This window comes from Salmo salar, chromosome 01, assembly GCF_965601325.2.
Source record: "Salmo salar chromosome 01, fSalSal1, whole genome shotgun sequence".
Classification (NCBI taxonomy): Eukaryota; Metazoa; Chordata; class Actinopteri; order Salmoniformes; family Salmonidae; genus Salmo; species Salmo salar.
The window spans coordinates 90,498,505-90,525,103 of NC_138291.1; the positions used below are offsets into that span (position 1 = coordinate 90,498,505).

A 26,599-nucleotide genomic window follows, 5' to 3' on the forward strand; every position below is an offset into this window, starting at 1 on the left:
CCTATCCACCTATCTATCTATCTATCTATCTATCTATCTATCTATCTATCTATCTATCTATCTATCTATCTATCTATCTATCTATCTATCTATCTATCTATCTATCTATCTATCTATCTATCAACCCATCCATCCATCCATCCATCCATCCATCCATCCATCCATCCATCCATCCATCCATCCATCCATCCATCCATCCATCCATCCATCCATTTACCCATCCATTTAGCATTCATCCATCCATCCATCCATCCATCCATCCATCCATCCATCCATCCATCCATCCATCCATCCATCCATCCATCCATCCATCCATCCATCCACCTATTTACCCATCCATTTAGCATTCATCCATCCATTTAGCCATCCATTTATCCATCTATCAACCCATCCATTTATCAACCCATCTATCTATCTATCTATCTATCTATCTATCTATCTATCTATCTATCTATCTATCTATCTATCTATCTATCTATCTATCTATCTATCTATCTATCTATCTATCTATCTATCTATCTATCTATCTATCACCCATCCATCCATCCATCCCCATCCATCCATCCATCCATCCATCCATCCATCCATCCATCCATCCATCCATCCATCCATCCATCCATCCATCCATCCATTTACCCATCCATTTAGCATCCATCCATCCATCCATCCATCCATCCATCCATCCATCCATCCATCCATCCATCCATCCATCCATCCATCCATCCATCCATCCATCCATCCATCCATCCATCCACCTATTTACCCATCCATTTAGCATTCATCCATCCATTTAGCCATTCATCCTTCCATTTAGCCATCCATTTATCAACCCATCCATTTATCCACCCATCCACCTATCTATCTATCTATCTATCTATCTATCTATCTATCTATCTATCTATCTATCTATCTATCTATCTATCTATCTATCTATCTATCTATCTATCTATCTATCTATCTATCTATCTATCTATCTATCTATCTATCTATCTATCTATCTATCTATCTATCTATCTATCTATCTATCTATCTATCTATCTATCTATCTATCTATCTATCTATCAACCCATCCATTTATCTATCCATCCATTCATCAATTTATCCATCCATTTATCCATCTATCCAAATTCCCAAGTCAAGTCTGGAGTCCCTTGATAGGCTAAAAGCTGCGGTCCATCAATCTTGAAGCAACATTTCATAATCATAATATAGAAAGCTAGCTGACTTACGGTGTTGCACATTAGTAGGACTAGCTAGCTAATACAGTAGCTACTGCAGTGAACTAAGCAAGATTTTCTGACAACACTACTGGACAAGTCAAATCAAATCAAAGTTTATTTGTCACGTGCGCCCGAGTACAACGGGTGTAGACCTTACAGTGAAATGCTTACTTACAGGCTCTAACCAATAGTGCAAAAAAGGTATTAGGTGAACAATAGGTAGGTAAAGAAATAAAACAACAGTAAAAAGACAGGCTATATACAGTAGCGAGGCTATAAAAGTAGCGAGGCTACATACAGACACCGGTTAGTCAGGCTGATTGAGGTAGTATGTACATGTAGATATGGTTAAAGTGACTATGCATATATGATGAACAGAGAGTAGCAGTAGCGTAAAAGAGGGGTTGGCGGGTGGTGGGTGGGACACAATGCAGATAGCCCGGTTAGCCAATGTGCGGGAGCACTGGTTGGTCGGCCCAATTGAGGTAGTATGTACATTAATGCATAGTTAAGTGACTATGCATATATGGTAAACAGAGAGTAGCAGCAGCGTAAAAAGAGGGGTTGGGGGGGGGGGGGGGGGGGGGGTACACAATGGAAATAGTCCGGATAGCCATTTGATTACCTGTTCAGGAGTCTTATGGCTTGGGGGTAAAAGTCTAAGTCAAATGGAGTTCTGGACTTGAGTACTTCAACACTGTGTTGAGCTATATGACGTAAGACAATGGCTTAGGTTTGGAAAGACAGACATAACATTATATGGCTATTCCATGGAAGGCGTGATTGAAGTGGGTATGCATAAGGGTGAAAAATGACAAATGTCCTTACAATAAGAACATTTACTTAATTAGAGTGGAGAGGGGGAGAGAGAGAGAGAGAGAGAGAGAGAGAGAGAGAGAGAGAGAGAGAGAGAGAGAGAGAGAGAGAGAGAGAGAGAGAGAGAGAGCAAACTAGAATGCTATTTGGCTCTAAACAGAGAGTACACAGTGGCAGAATACCTGATCACTGTGACTGACCCAAACTTAAGGAAAGCTTTGACTATGTACAGACTCAGTGAGCATAGCCTTGCTATAGAGAAAAGGCAGATCTGGCTCTCAAGAGAAGACAGGCTATGTGCACACTGCCCACAAAATGAGGTGGAAACTGAGTTGCACTTCCTAACCTCCTACCAAATGCTCTGACCATATTAGAGACACAGATTTTCCTCAGATTACACAGATGCACAAAGAATTCGAAAACCAACCCCATTTTGATAAACTCCCATATCTACTGGGTGAAATGCCAGCGTGCCATCACAGCAGCAAGAGTTGTGACATGTTGCCACAGTGAAGAACAAACACCATTGTAATTGCAACCCATATTTATGTATGTTTATTTTCCCTTTTGTACTTTAAGTATTTACACATTATATTACATTTGAAATGTCTTTATTCTTTTGAAAATGTTGTGAATGTAATGTTTACTGTTAATTTGTATTGTTTATTATCTACTTCACTTGCTAAGGCAATGTTAACATGTTTCCCATGCCAATAAATCCCTTAAATTGAGAATTGAGAATTGAATTGAGAGAGTGAGTGAGTAAGAGGAGACAGAGAGAGAGATAAAAAGGCCAGACAGCATGTTCCCTCTCTTTGATCCATATGACACAGTCTAGCTTGCTAATCACACAGAGGTCATCTGGTTGGCTGATGAGGAGAGGAGCAGGAGAGGTCTGGGAGAGGGAGAGACAGGGGAGGGGAGGGGAGAAGAGTGGTATAGCCCACTTAAAATCTAATCAGCATCTCTATAGGGCCATGGATGGAAGAGAGAGGAAGGGGATGGAGGGGTGGATTGGGGATGGAAAGAGAGAGGCTGGGTGAGTTTAATGGCACTGTGTGCCCCCCTCAGTTGTTTTAAAGAGAGAGAGAGAACGGGAGAGAAACAAAGAGAGAGAGAGCGCGAGAGAGAGCGAGCGAGAGTACCCTGCCCTGGGTCTGAACCCCGCACTGTGCAACTGGGTCCTGGACTTTCAGATGAACCGCCCCCAGGTGGTGAAGGTAGGAAACAACACCTCCACTTCGCTGATCCTCAACACTGGGGCCCCACAAGGTTGCGTGCTCAGCCCCTTCCTGTAGTCCCTTTTCACCCATGACCGCGTGGCCACGCACGCCACTAACTCAATCGTCAAGTTTGCAGACGACACAACAGTAGTAGGCCTGATTACCAACAATGACGAGACAACCTACAGGGAGGAGGTGAGGGCCCTGGGAGTGTGATGCCAGGAAAATAACCTCTCACACAAAGTCAACAAAACAAAGGAGCTGATTGTGGACTTCAGGAAACAGCAGAGGGAGCACGCCCCTATCCACATCGACGGGACCACAGTGGAGCAGGTGAAAAGCTCCTCGGGTTTCCTCGGGGTGTACACATCACTAACAATCTGAAATGGTCCACCCACACAGACAGTGTGGTAAAGAAAGCGCAACAGTGCCTCTTCAACCTCAGGAGGCCCAGTTAATTTAGAGGAGTGTCCCCATTGTAGCACTCTAGAACGGGCTGATCGCGGAACATAAAGTCTGTTAGTGGGACCCCAGCCGGGGTCAGGTTCTCGGGTCTGGGCTTGTCATATCATGGTCTCTACTCTCCATAACACAGGAGCCACAATGAGAGAGCTGGGGATGATGGACTCGGAGTCCCTCTCCTCGTTAGAGACATCGTGTTAGCAGGACAGGGCATCTGCTTTCTGATTCTTGAATCCCGGGGGATAGGCTAGAGTGAAGTTGAACCTGTTAAAAAACAGAGCCTATCTTGCTGGTGAGTGTTCAACCTCCTGGCTTCTTGAATGGAGACCAAGTTCTTATGGTCCGTCCAGATCACGAAAGGATGAGGTGCCCGTTCCAACCAGTGTCTCCACCCCTCAAGGGCCCACTTGACTGCCAAGAGCTCCCGGTTGCCTACATCGTAGTTGCGGTCTGCTGGAGAGAACCGCTTGGAAAGAAAAGCACATGGGTGCATTCTCTTGTTCCCCCTCGTTCCGCTATGAATTTATTAACCTTTATTTAACCAGGAAAGGCTCATTGAGATTTAAAATCTCTTTTTCAAGAGCGTCCTGGCCAAGATAGGCAGCGCCAAGTCATTACAAAAATTAGACAAACAACATAAAAAACTACAAGTAATCTAGTAAAAACCATAGAATTAACAAAGAATATAACAAAATCAAAAACAGCAAATTAAAAACATTGACATGTCAGGGAATCAGTCTCAAGATCATTCATCAGTGATTTAAAAATACCAATCGGGACAAGTTCTTCCAGTTTAAAAGTATTTTGTAAGGCGTTCCAAGACGATGGCGCAGAGTACATAAAAGCCCTTTTACCAAATTCAGTTCGGACATTTGGAACAGTTAGCAAGATAAAGTCCCTCGAACGAAGAGAGTACCCACCACATTTCTGAACAATAAAAATGCCCAAATAAAAAGGTAGTAAACCCAAAATGGCTTTGTAAATAAAAGTATACCAGTGACTGAGCCTACGAGTGACTAGAGAAGGCCAGCCAACCCTGGTATATAAAGTGCAGTGGTGCGTAAGGGTTTTGCAATTTAAAATAAATCTCAAAGTGCCATGGTAAAGGGTGTCAATTGATCTCAAACACTGAGCGGAAGCATTCATATATAAAATATCCCCATAGTCTAGTAACGGCATAAATGTAGCTGATACTAGCCTCCTTCTGGCGTCAAAAGAAAAACAAGCCTTATTCCTAAAATAAAATCCTAATTTCAGCTTCAATTTTTTTGTAAGTTGTTGAATATGCATTTTAAAAGAGAGGCCATCATCAATCAAAATTCCAAGATATTTATATGACAGGTAGTAATAGGTGAAAGGTTCAGGGGTCTATTTCTTGCTTTAGAAAACATCAGTAGTTTAGTTTTGTCAGTATTGAGGATAAGCTTCAATTGAGACAAGGTATGTTGAACAGTATTAAAAGCAGTTTGCAAGTTCTGGAAAGCTTTTGTAAGAGATGAAGCACAACAGTAAATAACAGTTTCATCAGCATAAAAATGAAGTTGTGCATTTTGGACATTTTTGTCTAAATTATTTATATAAATAGTGAATAAGGGAGGACCAAGTACAGAGCCTTGGGGCACACCATTTAAGACAGACAATTTAACAGACCTAAGCCCATCAAATTGAGTGCACTGAGTTCTATCAGACAGATAGTTAACAAACCATGCAACTGCATGCTCTGAAAGACCTACACTCGACAATCTCTGCCTTAGTATAGCATGATCAACTGTATCAAAAGCCTTAGAGAGATCAATAAAAAGTGAGACACAATGCTGTTTTTTGTCAAGAGCTTCAGTGATATCATTTAAAACCTTCATGGCTGCTGTAATTGTGCTATGCTTCTTCCTGAAACCCGATTGGTACATTGATAAAATAGAGTTAGTATATAAAAACTCTTTTAGCTGGTCACTCACAAGGGTTTCAAGTATTTTCACCAGGGGTGACAGCTTTGAGATTGGCCTATAATTATTTAAAAGAGTTGGATCTCCCCCTTTTAAAAGTGGCAGGACAAATGCTGATTTCCAGATCTTTGGAATTTCATTACATTCCAGGGTTAGATTAAACAGATATGCAAGTGGTTCAGCTATGAAATCAGCTGCCAGATTTAAAAAGCAGGGATCCAAAGGACTGAAAGGACTGTCCCTGCTCCGGTGTCTGAGGCGTCCATCTCTACCACGAAGAGACGAGTAGGATCAGGATGAACGAGGATGGGTCCGGAGGTGAAACATCCCATAATCTCCATGAATGCCCTGTCAGCCTCAGGGGTCCAGCCAAAACGGGTCTGGGACTTGTGGGTTAGGGCCGTGAGAGGAGCTGCCACCGCACCAAAGTTCTGAATAAAACACCTGTAAAAATTGGCAAATCCGAGGAACCGCTAGACTTGTTTGAGTGAGGTGGGACGGGGCCAGTCAGTGACCGCCCTAACCTTAACAGGGTCCTCAAAAAGAAAGGAGGACCAAGGCACTCTTCATATAATTAATTAAAATGCCTTTATTAGTATGGCATGTTCAATAGAAACAAAGTATTAAAAAATCCGACATGTTTCGGCTGCATGGCCTTCGTCAGGGAGTACAACAAAAAAAAAATATATATATATATATATTATTAAAAAATATATATAAAATAAATAAATTAACAGGGTCCATTTGGATGCCTGCAGTAGAGAATGTGGCCCAGGAAAGAGACTTGGGATACATGGAACTCACACATCTCAATCTTGATGTATAGTTGACTCTGCAGGAGGCATCTCAGGACTTGGCGGCTGTGCCGGATGTGTTCCGGAAGGGTCTTGGAGAAGATCAGGATGTCGCCGAGGTAAACAAAGACGAACCGATTCAACATATCCCTAAGAGTGTCATTGACCAATGCTTGGAAGACTGCTGGTGAGTTCAATAATCCGATTGGCATGACTAAATACTCATAGTGCCCACTAGGGGTGTTAAAGGAAGTTTTCCATTCATCGCCCTTCCTGATTCTCACCAGATTGTAGGCGTTGCAGAGGTACAGTTTGATGAAAAGATTTGGGCCCCCTGGGCTAGCTCCAAGGCAGCGGACATCAGGGGTAAGGGGTAACGGTTCTTAATCGTGATGCTGTTCAGCCCTCGGTAGTCGATGCAGGGACACAGACATCAATCCTTCTTTCCCATGAAGAAGAAACATGCACCAGCTGGGGATGTTGAGGAGTGACTGAAACCTGCCTCCAGCAACTCCCGGATGTAATTGTCCATGAATGCAGCTTCAGGGATCGAGAGGGAGTAAAGACAGCCCCGGAGAGGGGTGGAACTGGGTAGGGGTTATTTGGCGCAGTCATATGGACGATGAGGAGGGAGGGTGGCGGCTTGCCTCTTACTGAAGGCCTCTGGGAGGTCTAAGAATTCGTGAGGGAGAGCGGAGAAGTCTTGGTCTTCAATGGATGCAGGGGGACGCAGCAAGGCTCTAGGTGGGGTCTTAGTCACCAAAGGCTTGAATCTGGTGCTGATGGTTGTCCCAGTGGAGGGTTGCGGGTAGTGACAGACGGTGACTGGGTAGCCGAGGGGTAACTGCACAGCTCGTCAGGGTCTCCCTTTCTCCTGGCGAACCCTGGCATTTCCCGTCAGCTCTGGGCAGGTAGCACGGAGATGGTCGAGACCTCCGCAGTAGAGGTAGCAGCCTTCACTCATGCGCCTGTCACGCTCCTGTGGGCTCAGATGTGTGCATCCCAGCTGCATGGGCTCCTCAATGCTGGGTTCAGGGGCTTGGGGTGCTCAGGAAACCAGGGTACTGGGGTGGTGTTAAAAAAGCGCCGCCTCATGCGTTCTCAGAGGCGGTTGTCGATCCTGATTGCCAGGGTTATCAGGGACTTGAGGTCCTCTCCCAGTTTCTGAGAGGCCAGTTCATCCTTGATGGAGCTAGACAACCCCTAGTGGAAAGCGGTGACCAGTGCCTCCGTATTCCACCCACTCTCGGCGGCAAGGGTGCGGAACTCAATGGCGAAGTCAGCCACTGGTCTGGCCCCTTGGTGCATGATGAACAGTCGGCTGGCCACTTCTCATCCGCCGACTGTGGGGTCAAAGACTCGTCGCAGCTTGGCAGTGAAGGCTAATATGAAGCTGCAGGATGGTGGCTGCTGTTCCCACACGGCCGAGGCCAACGCCAGGGCCTTACCTGAGAGTAGAGAGATTTTGTAAGCTATCATGGCCTGATCATTATGGAACGAAGAGGTCTGTAGCTCGACCACCAGAGAGCCCTGGGTGAGGAACCCCTTGCATCCTCCCGGGTGGCCGTCATACCGTTCGGGGGCTGGGATCTTGGGTCCCCGGTGCAGGTTCCCTGGAGGAACTACGGCGACACCTGTAGCACTGGATGATGAGACTTGAGCTTTGGCTGATCCTGGGATGGGCTTGGACTGTGGTTGGAGGGAGTCGGTAAGTGCCCGGAGGGTATCTGATATCAGGAAGCGTTGTTCTTGGTGCCACCCCAGCAGTGCTCCTCAAGAATGTTGGGTTACAACATTCTTGATCTGGGTGATCTCTGCTGGGTCCATGTTGTAGGCTGAAGCTTGCTGTGACATGGTGAGGTTGGACCCAGGTGCAGAGAAGAGACCAGATGAGGAATCAGTGGTTAAGGGTAAACATAATACTTTACTGAGAAACGTAAAGGAAGGATCACAGTAACACTGGGAAAACAACAAACACTATGTCTCAAACTCACTCAGGAGACAAACGCACACAGCACACAATGTAAGCTTCAGCAAAGGACAACAGAAAACACACTTCTTTTAACAGGGAAATCATAATGAGTAAATAGGACACACCTGAGTGTTGTTAATGTCTCTAGGACGTCTCTGCCGCCCTCTAGTGACAGGTGGGAACATGACAGTTCTGAATGCCCTTTGTACTGTTGTCTGTGCCCAATAATGTTTGTACCATGTTTTGTGCTACTACCATGTTGTACTGCTGCCATGTTGTGTTGCTACCATGTTGTTGTCATGTTGTGTTGCTACTATGCTGTGTTTTCATGTGTTGCTACCATGCTATGTTGTTGACCTAGGTCTCTCTTTATGTAGTGTTGAGGTGTCTCTCTTGTCGTGATGTGTGTTTTGTACTATATTTTTATTTAATTTTTAATCCCAGCCCCCGTCCCCGCAGAAGGCATTTTGCCTTCTGGTAGGCCATCATTGTAAGTAAGAATTTGTTCTTAACTGACTTAAACATACTAAACATACTATGTAGCTATTATACCTTGGCTGCAAATAAGGGTTTGTCATAATCAGCTTTCCTTCAACAGCAAGCTTGAGTGTACATACTAATTAACACTCAATTACAGACTCTCTCTCTGTGTGTGTGTGTGTGTGTGTGTGTGTGTGTGTGTGTGTGTGTGTGTGTGTGTGTGTGTGTGTGTGTGTGTGTGTTGGAAGGGGCTGGTGAATCAAGGAGAGGGGGATGGAAAAGAGAATTAGTAAACGACAAAAGAGAGGACTTGAAGTGCACCATAAATTATAGTGTGTGTGTGTGTGTGTGTGTGTGTGTGTGTGTGTGTGTGTGTGTGTGTGTGTGAATGTGTGGGAAGGGGCTGGTGACTCAAGGAGAGGAAGAGAGAATTAGTAAACAGCAAAAGAGAGGTATTGATGTGCACCATTATGAGTGGTGTGGGATAAACATATCAGACACTGAAATTATGAGAGGCCAGAGCCATGGAACAACATGGGGTCTCTAGTCGACATTAGCCTACATATCTTCTGGCAGAGACAATGTGGATAACACAGAGTATTATAAATGCATTATACATCTTACTTTAACAGCCATTTAGACTAGGTTTGTTGAAGCTTATAAATGAAGGCATCAGATATGCATCTTATGTGACATGTCCCTGATGGAAGCCATTTACTCGAAAAAACTCTGCCCTCTACTGGGGAAAACTCTGCCCTCTACTGGGGGAGACTCTGCCCTCTACTGGGGGAGACCCTGCCCTCTACTGGGGGAGACTCTGCCCTCTACTGGGGGAAACTCTGCCCTCTACTGGGGGAGACTCTGCCCTCTACTGGGGGAAACTCTGCCCTCTACTGGGGGAGACTCTGCCCTCTACTGGGGGAAACTCTGCCCTCTACTGGGGGAGACTCTGCCCTCTACTGGGGGAGACTCTGCCCTTTACTGGGGGAAACTCTGCCCTCTACTGGGGGAGACTCTGCCCTCTACTGGGGGAGACTCTGCCCTCTACTGGGGGAGACTCTGCCCTCTACTGGGGGAGACTCTGCCCTCTACTGGGGGAGACTCTGCCCTCTACTGGGGGAGACTCTGCCCTCTACTGAGGGAGACTCTGCCCTCTACTGGGGGAGACTCTGCCCTCTACTGGGGGAGACTCTGCCCTCTACTGGGGGAAACTCTGCCCTCTACTGGGGGAAACTCTACCCTCTACTGGGGGAGACTCTGCCCTCTACTGGGGGAGACTCTGCCCTCTACTGAGGGAGACTCTGCCCTCTACTGGGGGAGACTCTGCCCTCTACTGGGGGAAACTCTGCCCTCTACTGGGGGAAACTCTGCCCTCTACTGGGGGAAACTCTGCCCTCTACTGGGGGAAACTCTACCCTCTACTGGGGGAGACTCTGCCCTCTACTGGGGGAAACTCTGCCCTCTACTGGGGGAAACTCTACCCTCTACTGGGGTAAACTCTGCCATCTACTGGGGGAAACTCTACCCTCTACTGGGGGAGACTCTGCCCTCTACTGGGGGAAACTCTGCCCTCTACTGGGGGAAACTCTGCCCTCTACTGGGGGAAACTCTGCCCTCTACTGGGGGAGACTCTGCCCTCTACTGGGGGAGACTCTGCCCTCTACTGAGGGAAACTCTGCCCTCTACTGGGGGAAACTCTGCCCTCTACTGGGGGAGACTCTGCCCTCTACTGGGGGAGACTCTGCCCTCTACTGGGGGAAACTCTGCCCTCTACTGAGGGAAACATGCATGTGCAACAAGACACATTCACACAACAGAAATAAAGTGGACACAGACAAAAAGCTTCAGTTTGTGTTGCTGTATTGTCAGGTACAGATAAGCAGGTAGCTAAAACGCTACCCTCCAAACACTTACCACTCTTAGACAGCATTATACAGTACATGTTAAGCTACACGTGGTTTGTCTGGTGTAACATAGGGCACATCTCAAATGGCACACTATTCGCTATCCCCCAAAACGTAGTGCACTATATAGAGAATAGACCCAATATAGTGCACTAATAAGTTCACTGTACAGGGAATAGTGTGCCATTTGAGACTTGGACCTAGACTTGGACCTAGATTTAGACCTATACTTGACATTAATAACCAAGGCACAAGAGGCAGTCATCCTACAGTACTAAACAGATATTTTCTTTCTTGGGAGATAGCTTCCTGTCTGAGGTCATCCAATAAAACTCTTAGTTGGCTTTATGACTTGTGTAGAAAAATACAAAACAAAATCCATCCACAACTGTGTGTGGAGTCAGTGGCTGTTGTGTGGTCTAATGGCCCCAAGGTGGTGGTGTTGGCTCAGTTTTCATAAGACGAGAGGGGAGTGAGATCAGTGTCAAGGCAAAACAGTCACATATTACCCCCTTCCACCTCTCTCTGTCTTTATGCTTTGAAAGTGACCAGTCAATCGCTAGCAATGTCCATATAAACAAAACCGAATGGAAACAGATCAACAGTTCAACAGTTATTAAGATCAACCGTTATCAGGTCATTTTTCCAAGATGGGCAATCTTCACGTCCAATGTCCTTAATGCTACACCAAATATTTCCCCTGGTCCGGTCCATGCTGTGACGTTGCTTTTAGCCTAGTCTTGTTCACCAGACTTGTGTCCTGCTATCCTGGTGCGTGAGGCTATACTTCTTTGAGAATGTCCATTCTAGTCATTATAGTTGCACGGTCAAAGGCCTGGTCAGTGGAGGTGGGCGTTGAGGTCGTACTTGTCACAGAACTTGTCAGTGAGGGGAATACAGGTGAGGTACTCACACCACTCACACTTGACCGGGTGGACGTAGAACAGGACAGCCAGCCCTGAGAAGAGTCCCAGGAACACCAACAGGAACACACAGATCTGGACACGCTTACGGTACATGTCCAAACGGCCAAAACTGGAAATAATAAGAATAGATCATATAATCAGATAGTGATGATGATTTGCCAATGTTTAGTAATAATAAAATCCCCCTAATTACCCCAAGCAACTTCAACCCAACAACCGAGTCATGTGTATGTCAAAGCGTTTACATTCAAACAAATTAAAAATATCACGAAATCAACAAACTTCTCACCTGATGTATGGCAGGAAGGCGAAGGAGAGGAATAGTCCAGAGATGAATCCGGAGATGTGGGCGAAGTTGTCTATCCAGGGCAGCAGGCCAAAGGAGAACAGGAAGAGGACGACACACAGCAGCTTGGTGAAAGCCCTCCACGGACGCTCCAGGATCTGCCAGCTCTGGAACAGCTCAACAAACAGACAGGCCAGAATACCAAACTGAGAGCCTGCTGGACCCACCTGGAGAGGAAGGGAGAGTGGGAGTGGGAGTGTATTTTACCTCAGCTCTGTTGGGCAGGTATCTACGGTACAGGTATCAACAGTATTTACCTCAGCTCTGTAGGGCAGGTATCTACGGTACAGGTATCTACAGTATTTACCTCAGCTCTGTAGGGCAGGTATCTACGGTACAGGTATCTACAGTATTTACCTCAGCTCTGTAGGGCAGGTATCTACGGTACAGGTATCTACAGTATTTACCTCAGCTCTGTAGGGCAGGTATCTACGGTACAGTGTATCTACAGTATTTACATCAGCTCTGTAAGGCAGGTATCACGGTACAGGGTATCTACAGTATTTACCTCAGCTCTAGAGGGCAGGTATCACGGTACAGGGTATCTACAGTATTAACCTCAGTTCTGTAGGGCAGGTATCACGGTACAGGGTATCTACAGTATTTACCTCAGTTCTGTAGGGCAGGTATCACGGTACAGGGTATCTACAGTATTTACCTCAGCTCTGTAGGGCAGGTATCACGGTTCAGTGTATCTACAGTATTTACCTCAGCTCTGTAGGGCCGGTATCACGGTACAAGGTATCTACAGTATTTACCTCAGCTCTGTAGGGCAGGTATCACAGTACAGTGTATCTACAGTATTTACCTCAGCTCTGTAGGGCAGGTATCACGGTACAGGGTATCTACAGTATTAACCTCAGTTCTGTAGGGCAGGTATCACAGTACAGGGTATCTACAGTATTTACCTCAGCTCTGTAGGGCAGGTATCACGGTTCAGTGTATCTACAGTATTTACCTCAGCTCTGTAGGGCAGGTATCACGGTACAAGGTATCTACAGTATTTACCTCAGCTCTGTAGGGCAGGTATCACAGTACAGTGTATCTACAGTATTTACCTCAGCTCTGTAGGGCAGGTATCACGGTACAGGGTATCTACAGTATTTACCTCAGCTCTGTAGGGCAGGTATCACGGTACAGGGTATCTACAGTATTTACCTCAGTTCTGTAGGGCAGGTATCTACGGTACAGGGTATCTACAGTATTTACCTCAGCTCTGTAGGGCAGGTATCACGGTACAGTGTATCTACAGTATTTACCTCAGCTCTGTAGGGCAGGTATCACGGTACAGTGTATTTACAGTATTTACCTCAGCTCTGTAGGGCAGGTATCACGGTACAGGGTATCTACAGTATTTACCTCAGCTCTGTAGGGCAGGTATCTACGGTACAGTGTATCTACAGTATTTACCTACGCTCTGTAGGGCAGGTATCACGGTACAGTGTATCTACAGTATTTACCTCAGCTCTGTAGGGCAGGTATCACGGTACAGTGTATCTACAGTATTTACCTCAGCTCTGTAGGTCAGGTATCACGGTACAGTGTATCTACAGTATTTACCTCAGCTCTGTAGGGCAGGTATCACAGTACAGTGTATCTACAGTATTTACCTCAGCTCTGTAGGGCAGGTATCACGGTACAGTGTATCTACAGTATTTACCTCAGCTCTGTAGGGCAGGTATCACGGTACAGGGTATCTACAGTATTTACCTCAGTTCTGTAGGGCAGGTATCACGGTACAGGGTATCTACAGTATTTACCTCAGCTCTGTAGGGCAGGTATCACGGTTCAGTGTATCTACAGTATTTACCTCAGCTCTGTAGGGCAGGTATCACGGTACAGGGTATCTACAGTATTTACCTCAGCTCTGTAGGGCAGGTATCACGGTACAGTGTATCTACAGTATTTACCTCAGCTCTGTAGGGCAGGTATCACGGTACAAGGTATCTACAGTATTTACCTCAGCTCTGTAGGGCAGGTCTCACGGTACAGTGTATCTACAGTATTTACCTCAGCTCTGTAGGGCAGGTATCACGGTACAGTGTATTTACAGTATTTACCTCAGCTCTGTAGGGCAGGTATCACGGTACAGGGTATCTACAGTATTTACCTCAGCTCTGTAGGGCAGGTATCTACGGTACAGTGTATCTACAGTATTTACCTACGCTCTGTAGGGCAGGTATCACGGTACAGTGTATCTACAGTATTTACCTCAGCTCTGTAGGGCAGGTATCACGGTACAGTGTATCTACAGTATTTACCTCAGCTCTGTAGGTCAGGTATCACGGTACAGTGTATCTACAGTATTTACCTCAGCTCTGTAGGGCAGGTATCACAGTACAGTGTATCTACAGTATTTACCTCAGCTCTGTAGGGCAGGTATCACGGTACAGTGTATCTACAGTATTTACCTCAGCTCTGTAGGGCAGGTATCACGGTACAGGGTATCTACAGTATTTACCTCAGTTCTGTAGGGCAGGTATCACGGTACAGGGTATCTACAGTATTTACCTCAGCTCTGTAGGGCAGGTATCACGGTTCAGTGTATCTACAGTATTTACCTCAGCTCTGTAGGGCAGGTATCACGGTACAGGGTATCTACAGTATTTACCTCAGCTCTGTAGGGCAGGTATCACGGTACAGTGTATCTACAGTATTTACCTCAGCTCTGTAGGGCAGGTATCACGGTACAAGGTATCTACAGTATTTACCTCAGCTCTGTAGGGCAGGTCTCACGGTACAGTGTATCTACAGTATTTACCTCAGCTCTGTAGGGCAGGTATCACGGTACAGGGTATCTACAGTATTTACCTCAGCTCTGTAGGGCAGGTATCACGGTACAGTGTATCTACAGTATTTACCTCAGCTCTGTAGGGCAGGTATCACGGTACAAGGTATCTACAGTATTTACCTCAGCTCTGTAGGGCAGGTCTCACGGTACAGTGTATCTACAGTATTTACCTCAGCTCTGTAGGGCAGGTATCTACGGTAAAGTGTATCTACAGTATTTACCTCAGCTCTGTAGGGCAGGTATCACGGTACAGTGTATTTACAGTATTTACCTCAGCTCTGTAGGGCAGGTATCACGGTACAGGGTATCTACAGTATTTACCTCAGCTCTGTAGGGCAGGTATCTACGGTACAGTGTATCTACAGTATTTACCTCAGCTCTGTAGGGCAGGTATCACGGTACAGTGTATCTACAGTATTTACCTCAGCTCTGTAGGGCAGGAATCACGGTACAGTGTATCTACAGTATTTACCTCAGCTCTGTAGGGCAGGTATCTACGGTACAGGTATCTACAGTATTTACCTCAGCTCTGTAGGGCAGGTATCACGGTACAGGGTATCTACAGTATTTACCTCAGCTCTGTAGGGCAGGTATCACGGTACAGTGTATCTACAGTATTTACCTCAGCTCTGTAGGGCAGGAATCACGGTACAGTGTATCTACAGTATTTACCTCAGCTCTGTAGGGCAGGTATCTACGGTACAGGTATCTACAGTATTTACCTCAGCTCTGTAGGGCAGGTATCACGGTACAGGGTATCTACAGTATTTACCTCAGCTCTGTAGGGGAGGAAGATAGCGCTGGCCAGGTTTCCAGTGATTCCAGAGACAATGTAGATGATAGAGATCCTCAGCCAGCCAGCCAGCTTCTCTAAGTCCCTCAGGATGGTCATCTGGAACAGCACCGACACCAGGCAGTGCAGGATCCTACACACACACACACACACACACACACACACACACACACACACACACACACACAGACACACACACACACACACACACACACACACACACACACACACACACACACACACACACACACACACACACACACACACACACACACACACACACACACACACACACACACACACACGTTATACATTAGTAATGCGGAAGAGGCCCTGAAAAAGACACAACACCATGACGGACATGAGACACTGTGATTCTGGGGGAGTTCCAGTCTCACCCAGCATGGAGGAATAGAGAGAGCCAGAGTCTGTAGAACTGGTCTGGGATCTCAGGGTTGAGGAAAGGCAGCAAGCCACACACATCATCCAGACAGGCCACCTGGGAGCAGAGAGTAGCCTCCTCGTGGAAGTAGCCCTTCATAAAGTCACAGTACTCTCTGGACGTGATCTCACACCTGAACACACAACACATTACATTATTACAACACACACACAACGTTCTTACAACATTAAAAACTTATAGCAGCCTGCACACACAACACACAGGATTACATCACAACATCATCGCAGCGACAACGTATAGCTGCAGAGACAGAACAAACAGAGTGTCCTTACCTCCCTTTGGTACCGATGCAGCAGGGCCGTCCTGTGATGGCACAGTCTACGTGGGGGAGGTTAGTGTGGTTGCCTGGGTTGTACCTGGTACACACTGGCCACTTGGTGATGTCATCAGGCCACTCGTGAGGCGATACAGAGGCTGGCTCCATGCAGATCCTGGAAGGAGAGGAACAGAGGAAAGAACGTTAGAGGAATAGAGGGAAGAGGAGATATAGAAGAAGAGAGGTACAGAAAGAAGCAGTCTATTACCTGGGGTCCTGGTGGCAGACTGAGCCGTGCTGACGGACCTTCCCCTTCAGGAGAGGAGCACTGGGGTGATGAGGCCACTTCACCCACACTGCTAGAGTAGACTGGAGAGAGAGAACAGGGGAGAGAGAAAGAGAGAGATGGAGAGACAGAGAGAGAGATGGATAGAGAGAGAAAGAAAGAGAAAGCGAGAGAGAATGAAAGAACGAGAGAGAGAGAGAGAGAGACAGAGAAAGAAAAAAAGAAACAACAGGGATAGAGAGAGAGAGGGATAGAGAGAGAGTGAGAGAGAGAGAGAGTGAGAAAGAAAAAAAGAAACAACAGGGATAGAGAGAGAGAGGGATAGAGAGAGAGTGAGAGAGAGAGAGAGTGAGAGAGAGAGAAAGCACGAGAGAACAGAATAATGAGAGAGAGAGGGACAAGAGGGATAAAGAGAGAGAGAGGGACAAGAGGGATAAAGAGAGAGAGAGGAGATATCAGATCTCGTAGGACGTTAACCAGTACAAGACTGTAACATTGGTCTAACATTAGTCTAATACCAGGGTGACTCACAGAGCACTCCTCCTGTGAGGTCTGGAGACAGCCGGAGCGGTCGTTCCTCACACAGCAGGCTGAGTCCCTCTCTCTTCCTCTCTTCTCCTGGATCAGGTCATGGACCTGCTGGTCCTGACGCATGCAGGGGGAGAATTTAGCCCCCAGGTGGATCAGCGCCTCCTGCAGGCCAGGGGGAGGATGTGCAGTCAGAACACAGACAAGGTCTCATACTGTAGTTGACGTTCAGGTTTAAATGATCAAACAAAGTCCATTCGCCTAAAAAAGCTACACTTACCGAATTTGGTCCCACCCAAAAGTTTTCTTGTTGCACAAACTTGACATTTTCATAAACACCTTTATTTCTCAATACCTAAAGAGAGAGAGGGGAAATGCCAAAGGGTTTACAAAGTCAAATACACAGACATACCACGCGGTTTCAATGGATCACTCATCATATAAGGCACAACCTTCATAGCAATGACGATACACCCGTCCCTGTAACTTGTAGAACCCAGACTACAGTATAAAGAAATCTGGGTACTGACCGAGTCGACGGTCTCGTGCTGGGAGAAGCCAACAGGGGCAATGCCGTACAGACACACAGTCAACATGGTGATCAACAGGTGGACAAACATGATCCAGTAGGTGAAGAAAGGCCTGCAGAGACACACAATATGAATAGGCTATCGCAGACAGTACAGCAGCTTGCCTCCTCTGTTAGAAACAGTACCTCACTATGTCAGTGTGGGCTTCCCACTGAAAACAGCTGCAGCGACTAGGACAAAAGTTTGTAGTGTACACCTGTGTACACCATTGTTTCCCACATGGAGTGCCGGGGACTCGGGAGTGGACCATCTGTTACTGAGTCACACAGTCCTGATGTATCTAGAGGCCAGGTCAGTCAGAAAAAAAGGTGCTTTCATGTGAGTCATGGTGCAGTAATGTTTGGGAACCACTGGGTTACACTATCCTGTGATGACTCATGCTGTATCTTATCTGGGGCCAACTCAGACACAGCTGCTTCCTCCACTACGGCTGTGACTGGGCACTTCTCCTGTAGTATCGTAACCTGTTAGACATGTGACCATGTTAAAGTACAACTATGTGACCATGCCAGAGTTTAAGTCAATTGCATAGCAATGTAGCAAATTCTGAATTTGAAATAGAAATGAAAGAATCTGAAACTCCTCTAAGACAATAAAGTGTACCTGTGGTCGTCCATGTCCTCTATCTGTTGCTGGACGAAGCTGTCGATGCGTTTGCGGTAGGTTCTGTTAGTGAGCCGTCCCACCATGCCGAGGCCGTAGGGCCTCTTCTCCCTGGCGAAGAGCTTCTTGACAGGCACTGTGATCCGCTGGCCCCGTCGCTGCCCACTCACACTCACCACCTCCTGCTGCAGACGCACCTTGGGCTGGACCACAGAGGGCCCAGGTTCTTTACCCTTACGCCAGCCTCTTTCTAGGGGTCTGTTGAGCAATTGAGAGGTGGAGGGAGGAGGAGGAGAGAGAGAGAGAAATAGAAAAAGAGAGAGAGACAGACAGAAAGAGAGAGAATGAGAAAGATATGGTAGCGAAGGAGAGAGAGGGTCAGAAGAGGGTGTGTGTTAGGTGAAAACAGGCTACAGTAGCAGCAACAACTTGTTTGTGTCTGTCTGTGTGTCTGTGTGTGTGTGTGTCTGTGTGTCTGTCTGTCTGTATGTGTGTGTGTGTGTGTGTGTGTGTGTGTGTGTGTGTGTGTGTGTGTGTGTGTGTGTGTGTGTGTGTGTGTGTGTGTGTGTGTGTGTGTGTGTGTGTTAAACTCACATCATTAGGTGACTCCTCTTCAGTTCGTTCTTGTCCAGGGCGCCACCTGTGAGGTCACTCTCATCTGCAGTTGTGTTAGACTCCTCCTCTTTAATGGCGGCCTCAGACGGAGAGTCAAACACATCGTCTGCATAGGTAGACAGCTCCTCATCTCCTCTTCTCAGACCATCCTGCATGGAGGAGGAGGAGGAGGAGGAGGAAACGAGAGGAGTGGAGAGGAGAGGAGAAGGAGGAGGAGGAAAAGATGTGAAGAGGAACAGGAGAAACTGTGTGAGTGTGTGTGGTATCTGTGCGTGAATGTGTAATAGGACAGGTGTGTGTGTGTTACTGACCCTAGCAAAGAAGGAGGTGTCCAGCTCATCAGGGAAGTCCACTGTGTCGTCCTCCAGGAAACTCACTGGCATGAAGCTCCACCTGCGACACCGCTGGTCTCTCTCCCAAACCGTACGGCCCTGACACACACCATCATCACCATCGTTGTCATCATCACCGTTAATGTTATACCGTCTGTTTTACATTTATTGCATGATAATACATTACTGTTGTGTGTGACAGGAAGACCATGATGGGTCAATTCCATTTAAATTCCGTCAGTAGGAAGTAAATTACATTTAATGGAATTGACCCCAACCCAAAATCAAGGACATACCAAGTAAACAAAGGGTAGACAGTGTCCCCAGACAAAACAACACAAATGATTGTCCTCTCTGGTTTCTGACAACCAGCTGTGAACAGTGGCCATGATGATTATAATGCTTTGACCTCAGGAGGCGGGATTAGCCCTGTATCATTCAATGTTCCAGTTCCAGAATACACAACACTCTACTGGATAACAGACCAGACACACAGCTGAGCCTTCTGACTGGAGGACAGGACTGACAGCAGTGTTATCCTACTGCTGTAAATGGGGTTAGGGACATGGACCAGGGCCCAGTTCAAAAGTAGTGCACTATATAGGGAATAGGGTGCCATTTGGGATGTAAACATTTTCTCATCTATCTAGTCATCTATCTAATGCCCCCCCCCGACTCTGCCTGACACCACAGGACATGGAGATCTATCTATCTGTACCCCCACCACCCTGCCTGACACCACAGAACATGGAGATAGATCTATCTATCTGTACCCCCCACCACCCTGCCTGACACCACAGGACATGGGGATAGATCTATCTGTACCTCCCACCACCCTGCCTGACACCACAGGATGTGGAGATCTATGTATCTGTACCCCCCACCACCCTGCCTGACACCACAGGACATGGAGATAGATCTATCTGTACCCCACACCACCCTGCCTGACACCACAGGACATGGAGAGAGATCTATCTGTACCCCCCACCACCCTGCCTGACACCACAGGACATGGAGAGAGATCTATCTGTACCCCCCACCACCCTGCCTGACACCACAGAACATGGAGAGAGATCTATCTGTACCTCCCACCACCCTGCCTGACACCACAGGACATGGGGATAGATCTATCTGTACCCCCCACCACCCTGCCTGACACCACAGGACATGGAGATAGATCTATCTGTACCCCCCACCACCCTGCCTGACACCACAGGACATGGAGAGAGATCTATCTGTACCCCCCACCACCCTGCCTGACACCACAGGACATGGGGATAGATCTATCTGTATCCCCCACCACCCTGCCTGACACCACAGGACATGGAGATCTATCCATCTGTACCCCCCACCACCCTGCCTGACACCACAGGACATGGAGATCTATCCATCTGTACCCCCCACCACCCTGCCTGACACCACAGGACATGGAGATCTATCCATCTGTACCCCCCACCACCCTGCCTGACACCACAGGACATGGAGATCTATCCATCTGTACCGCCCACCACCCTGCCAGCAACCACAGGACATGGGGATAGATCTATCTGTACCCCCCCACCACCCTGCCTGACACCACAGGACAAGGAGAGAGATCTATCTGTACCCCCCCACCACGCTGCCTGACACCACAGGACATGGAGAGAGATCTATCTGTACCCCTCACCACCCTGCCTGACACCACAGGACATGGAGAGAGATCTATCTGTACCCCCCACCACCCTGCCTGACACCACAGGACATGGAGAGAGATCTATCTGTACACCCCACCACCCTGCCAGTGGTGTTAAAGCAGTGTTCAGTGACCAGGGTCATATCCGACAGACAGCATCACCCAGTGGTGTTAAAGCAGTGTTCAGTGACCAGGGTCATATCTGACAGACAGCATCACCCAGTGGTGATAAAGCAGTGTTCAGTGACCAGGGTCATATCTGCCAGACAGCATCACCCATTGGTGTTAAAGCAGTGTTCAGTGACCAGGGTCATATCTGACAGACAGCATCATCCAGTGGTGTTAAAGTAGTGTTCAGGGTCATATCTGACAGACAGCATCACCCAGTGGTGTTAAAGCAGTGTTCAGTGATCAGCGTCATATCTGACAGACAGCATCACCCATTGGTGTTAAAGCAGTGTTCAGTGACCAGGGTCCTATCTGACAGACAGCATTAGCGAGTGGTGTTAAAGTAGTGTTCAGTGACCAGGGTCATATCCGACAGACAGCATCACCCAGTGGTGTTAAAGCAGTGTTCAGTGACCAGGGTCATATCCGACAGACAGCATCACCCAGTGGTGTTAAAGCAGTGTTCAGTGACCAGGGTCATATCTGACAGACAGCATCACCCAGTGGTGTTAAAGCAGTGTTCAGTGACCAGGGTCATATCTGACAGACAGCATCACCCAGTGGTGTTAAAGCAGTGTTCAGTGACCAGGGTCATATCTGACAGACAGCATCACCCATTGGTGTTAAAGCAGTGTTCAGTGACCAGGGTCATATCCGACAGACAGCATCACCCAGTGGTGTTAAAGCAGTGTTCAGTGACCAGGGTCATATCTGACAGACAGCATCACCCAGTGGTGATAAAGCAGTGTTCAGTGACCAGGGTCATATCTGCCAGACAGCATCACCCATTGGTGTTAAAGCAGTGTTCAGTGACCAGGGTCATATCTGCCAGACAGCATCACCCATTGGTGTTAAAGCAGTGTTCAGTGACCAGGGTCATATCTGACAGACAGCATCACCCAGTGGTGTTAAAGCAGTGTTCAGTGACCAGGGTCATATCTGACAGACAGCATCACCCAGTGGTGATAAAGCAGTGTTCAGTGACCAGGGTCATATCTGCCAGACAGCATCACCCATTGGTGTTAAAGCAGTGTTCAGTGACCAGGGTCATATCTGACAGACAGCATCACCCAGTGGTGTTAAAGCAGTGTTCAGTGACCAGGGTCATATCTGACAGACAGCATCACCCAGTGGTGTTAAAGCAGTGTTCAGTGACCAGGGTCATATCTGACAGACAGCATCACCCATTGGTGTTAAAGCAGTGTTCAGTGACCAGGGTCATATCCGACAGACAGCATCACCCAGTGGTGTTAAAGCAGTGTTCAGTGACCAGGGTCATATCTGACAGACAGCATCACCCAGTGGTGATAAAGCAGTGTTCAGTGACCAGGGTCATATCTGACAGACAGCATCACCCAGTGGTGTTAAAGCAGTGTTCAGTGACCAGGGTCATATCTGACAGACAGCATCACCCATTGGTGTTAAAGCAGTGTTCAGTGACCAGGGTCATATCTGACAGACAGCATCACCCAGTGGTGTTAAAGCAGTGTTCAGTGACCAGGGTCATATCTGACAGACAGCATCACCCAGTGGTGATAAAGCAGTGTTCAGTGACCAGGGTCATATCTGACAGACAGCATCACCCATTGGTGTTAAAGCAGTGTTCAGTGACCAGGGTCATATCTGACAGACAGCATCACCCATTGGTGTTAAAGCAGTGTTCAGTGACCAGGGTCATATCTGACAGACAGCATCACCCAGTGGTGTTAAAGTAGTGTTCAGTGACCAGGGTCATATCTGACAGACAGCATCACCCATTGATGTTAAAGCAGTGTTCAGTGACCAGGGTCATATCCGACAGACAGCATCACCCAGTGGTGTTAAAGCAGTGTTCAGTGACCAGGGTCATATCCGACAGACAGCATCACCCAGTGGTGTTAAAGCAGTGTTCAGTGACCAGGGTCATATCTGACAGACAGCATCACCCATTGGTGTTAAAGCAGTGTTCAGTGACCAGGGTCATATCTGACAGACAGCATCACCCATTGGTGTTAAAGCAGTGTTCAGTGACCAGGGTCATATCTGCCAGACAGCATCACCCAGCGGTGTTAAAGCAGTGTTCAGTGACCAGGGTCATATCTGACAGACAGCATCACCCATTGGTGTTAAAGCAGTGTTCAGTGACCAGGGTCATATCCGACAGACAGCATCACCCATTGGTGTTAAAGCAGTGTTCAGTGACCAGGGTCATATCTGACAGACAGCATCACCCAGTGGTGTTAAAGCAGTGTTCAGTGACCAGGGTCATATCCGACAGACAGCATCACCCAGTGGTGTTAAAGCAGTGTTCAGTGACCAGGGTCATATCCGACAGACAGCATCACCCAGTGGTGTTAAAGCAGTGTTCAGTGACCAGGGTCATATCCGACAGACAGCATCACCCAGTGGTATTAAAGCAGTGTTCAGTGACCAGGGTCATATCTGACAGACAGCATCACCCATTGGTGTTAAAGCAGTGTTCAGTGACCAGGGTCATATCTGACAGACAGCATCACCCATTGGTGTTAAAGCAGTGTTCAGTGACCAGGGTCATATCTGACAGACAGCATCACCCAGTGGTATTAAAGCAGTGTTCAGTGACCAGGGTCATATCTGACAGACAGCATCACCCATTGGTGTTAAAGCAGTGTTCAGTGACCAGGGTCATATCCAACAGACATGTCCCAGTGGTGATTTAGTTAGATCAAAGCAGTGTCTTGTACTGTATCTGCTGGAGTATCAGGGATGATTCATCAATAGTAAGAATCATGCAGGGAACACATGAACGCATCTGTTCCCTGCACACACACACACACGCGCGCGCGCGCGCGCTCACGCACGCACGCACGCACACACACACACACACACACACACACACACACACACACACACACACACACACACACACACACACTCTGATCCTTGCCTCTGACACACTGTCTGTGCGACACACACCTTGACCAGGGCGGCGGTGGCCTTGAAGCTCATGACAGCGACAGACTCTCGTTTGCGTCTCCGTGGTAACCTGTTGAGTGCGGAGCGCGAGCTGGAGAAGGAGCAGAGAGAGGTGGCACCAGGGGTGATGGGAGTCTGCGGTACGCTGTAACCATCTACCTCCTCTACCAGGCGAAATGCACGGCCCCGCGCCAGGGGGTCCACAATCTACACACACACACACACGCACACACACACACATGCACACGCACAAAGACAGAGGCAGACACTGTAATGTCCGATACCGTAGTAAACAGCACGGAGACAAGTATATTATATGATGTTATTTAGTGGTGAACTCACATGCTAAGTTGCTACATGACAGGTCAAGTTCACAGTCATATCAATACGCAGGTTACCATAGTGATGGACCTATAATAGTTGCATTACTCCATGTATTAATACGCATCACATAGGAAGAATATCACCTGAAATAAGCAAAATATACATTCTGATATCTATATTGAAGTGTATTGAATAATGTCATTGTTCCAAAGGGAGGGATAGGATTGATATTGGTAAAGAAACACTACACATCACAACACCACACATTACACATGCAGAGATGTATGGCAAGCTCCTAACATCCTAAACAGTAAGGGATAGAGAAAGAGAAGAAAAGAGGAAGAAAGCCAGTCTGTCTGTGGGTGGCGCTGCCCTACCCTCTGCATGCCATAGGGGTGGTGGTGTGGGGGGAGGTAGAGGGGTGGTGGGGTCTCAGTGCTGGTTAGAGACAGGTTGTCCTGGCTGGAAAGCTCCATCTCCCTCATCACCTGGGCCTTGAGACGGCCGTAGCGCAGGTTGCAGTGCTGCAGCCTCTTCCTCCGCCATCGCTGGGTGCTGTCGTTTTCCTTACTGACCCCGAACCAGGCTGCCGTACCCCTGAGGGGACATAGACCGAGGTTAGAGCAAGGTGAATCTCCGTTCAGGGATGTACTTGGTTAGTGATAGTTGGTAGTAACAGTTTAAATTGAGTTAAAAGAGACAGTATTTGGGTTGAGTGTGGGCTCGTCTTTGCAGAGAGTATACAGACAAGACAGACACAGATTACACTAGCAACCCAGACACGGCAGTGGGTTTGTAGTTTATTTGTGTACGGAACGATGTGAGGGTGTGTTCCCCCACTCCCCAGCCCCACAATTTCAAACCCTAACCCAGTGTAAAGCCTGAGACATTTGGAGGGACTGACCGGGCCAGAGCATTAGTGTTGTGCATCACCACTCAGTCAAACAATGACAGAGTACAGCTGGATTACATCAGTTCTACTCACACAGACAGGAAGTCAACTGCAGTTGACAAATATGTGCCTTGACATGCCACTCACACAAAACCATGCTCAGACACACACATTAACAACCTAATGGATACACATGCCCACGTTCACACACTCATAAAACCCAGTGACAAACAGTGCAAGCCCTCATTCTTATTTTAGTGCATAGTGAATGAGCTGATGTTCTCTGTTAGTCCTGGGCAGACAGCCAGCCCCCTGGTGGACCTCTGGGTTTGTAAGAGCGTCTCAGAGTGGATAGGAAAAGTGTTCTGTGAAGAAGCAGGATGTGGGTTGGGGAGTAGCAGATACTCAGTAATAACACAGTCTCCATCATTAGTGAGAAACCAGCCAGCTGGGGAAGCCTTTTAAGGCTGCGCACCGCCAGGGGAGAGAAGGAGGGAAGTGCCACACTGATTCTTGTCCTCCCGGGAGGCAGGAATGTTTTAAGAGGGGTCACAAGTTTGGGTTGGGAGGGTTTAGGAGGGTTGGGGGGGTAGATTGAGTGGTGGTGATTCACAGAGAGAGGCTCTCAGGGTAGCAGGATTATTATAAACACCACAGAAGAAGAAAACAGAGTGACACATCCATCTTCACTGAAACAGACTGTGTGAGATAAGGTTCTGGGAAGACTCATACCCTCTGCAGAAGGTTGTTTCTAGGAAAATAAACACCTTGACTCATTAGGCTACAAACCTAGTGTGTGTGTGTGTGTGTGTGTGTGTGTGTGTGTGTGTGTGTGTGTGTGTGTGTGTGTGTGTGTGTGTGTGTGTGTGTGTGTGTGTGTGTGTGTGTGTGTGTGTGTGTGTGTGTGTGTGTGTGTGTGTGTGTGTCTGTGTGCACGTTTGCCTGTGTGTGTTTGAGCAGCCAGATCACCAGTGGTACAAGTCAGTATTCAGTAGAGACCATCCAAATCAACAGCTATAGCCAGTAGAGACCATCCAAATCAACAGCTATAGCCAGTAGAGACCATCCAAATCAACAGCTATAGCCAGTAGAGACCATCCAAATCAACAGCTATAGCCAGATGAGACCATCCAAATCAACAGCTATAGCCAGTAGAGACCATCCAAATCAACAGCTAAGGCCAGTAGAGACCATCCAAATCAACAGCTAAGGCCAGTAGAGACCATCCAAATCAACAGCTATAGCCAGTAGAGACCATCCAAATCA

The 26,599-nt window shown here is 47.4% G+C and overlaps 1 protein-coding gene across 3 annotated transcripts in view; it reads right to left on the reverse strand.

The window, feature by feature from the left end:
• Window positions 1–10,753: 10,753 nt before the first annotated feature.
• Window positions 10,754–26,599, reverse strand: part of rhbl4 (Rhomboid-like protease 4) — an 83,738-nt gene continuing 67,892 nt past the window's right edge. For all 3 annotated transcript variants that reach the window (XM_014207861.2, NM_001173693.1, XM_014207869.3), the window contains 14 exons: window positions 24,819–25,038; window positions 24,118–24,324; window positions 19,323–19,442; window positions 18,991–19,160; window positions 18,397–18,654; window positions 17,734–17,845; window positions 17,484–17,558; window positions 17,207–17,368; window positions 16,658–16,758; window positions 16,406–16,564; window positions 16,069–16,245; window positions 15,650–15,803; window positions 12,030–12,253; window positions 10,754–11,849 (listed from right to left, as the gene is read on the reverse strand). In XM_014207861.2, the coding sequence (XP_014063336.1) occupies window positions 11,654–11,849; window positions 12,030–12,253; window positions 15,650–15,803; window positions 16,069–16,245; window positions 16,406–16,564; window positions 16,658–16,758; window positions 17,207–17,368; window positions 17,484–17,558; window positions 17,734–17,845; window positions 18,397–18,654; window positions 18,991–19,160; window positions 19,323–19,442; window positions 24,118–24,324; window positions 24,819–25,038 (2,335 nt within the window). In that variant the 3' untranslated portion in view covers window positions 10,754–11,653. The remainder of the gene's footprint in view (window positions 11,850–12,029; window positions 12,254–15,649; window positions 15,804–16,068; window positions 16,246–16,405; window positions 16,565–16,657; window positions 16,759–17,206; window positions 17,369–17,483; window positions 17,559–17,733; window positions 17,846–18,396; window positions 18,655–18,990; window positions 19,161–19,322; window positions 19,443–24,117; window positions 24,325–24,818; window positions 25,039–26,599) is intronic.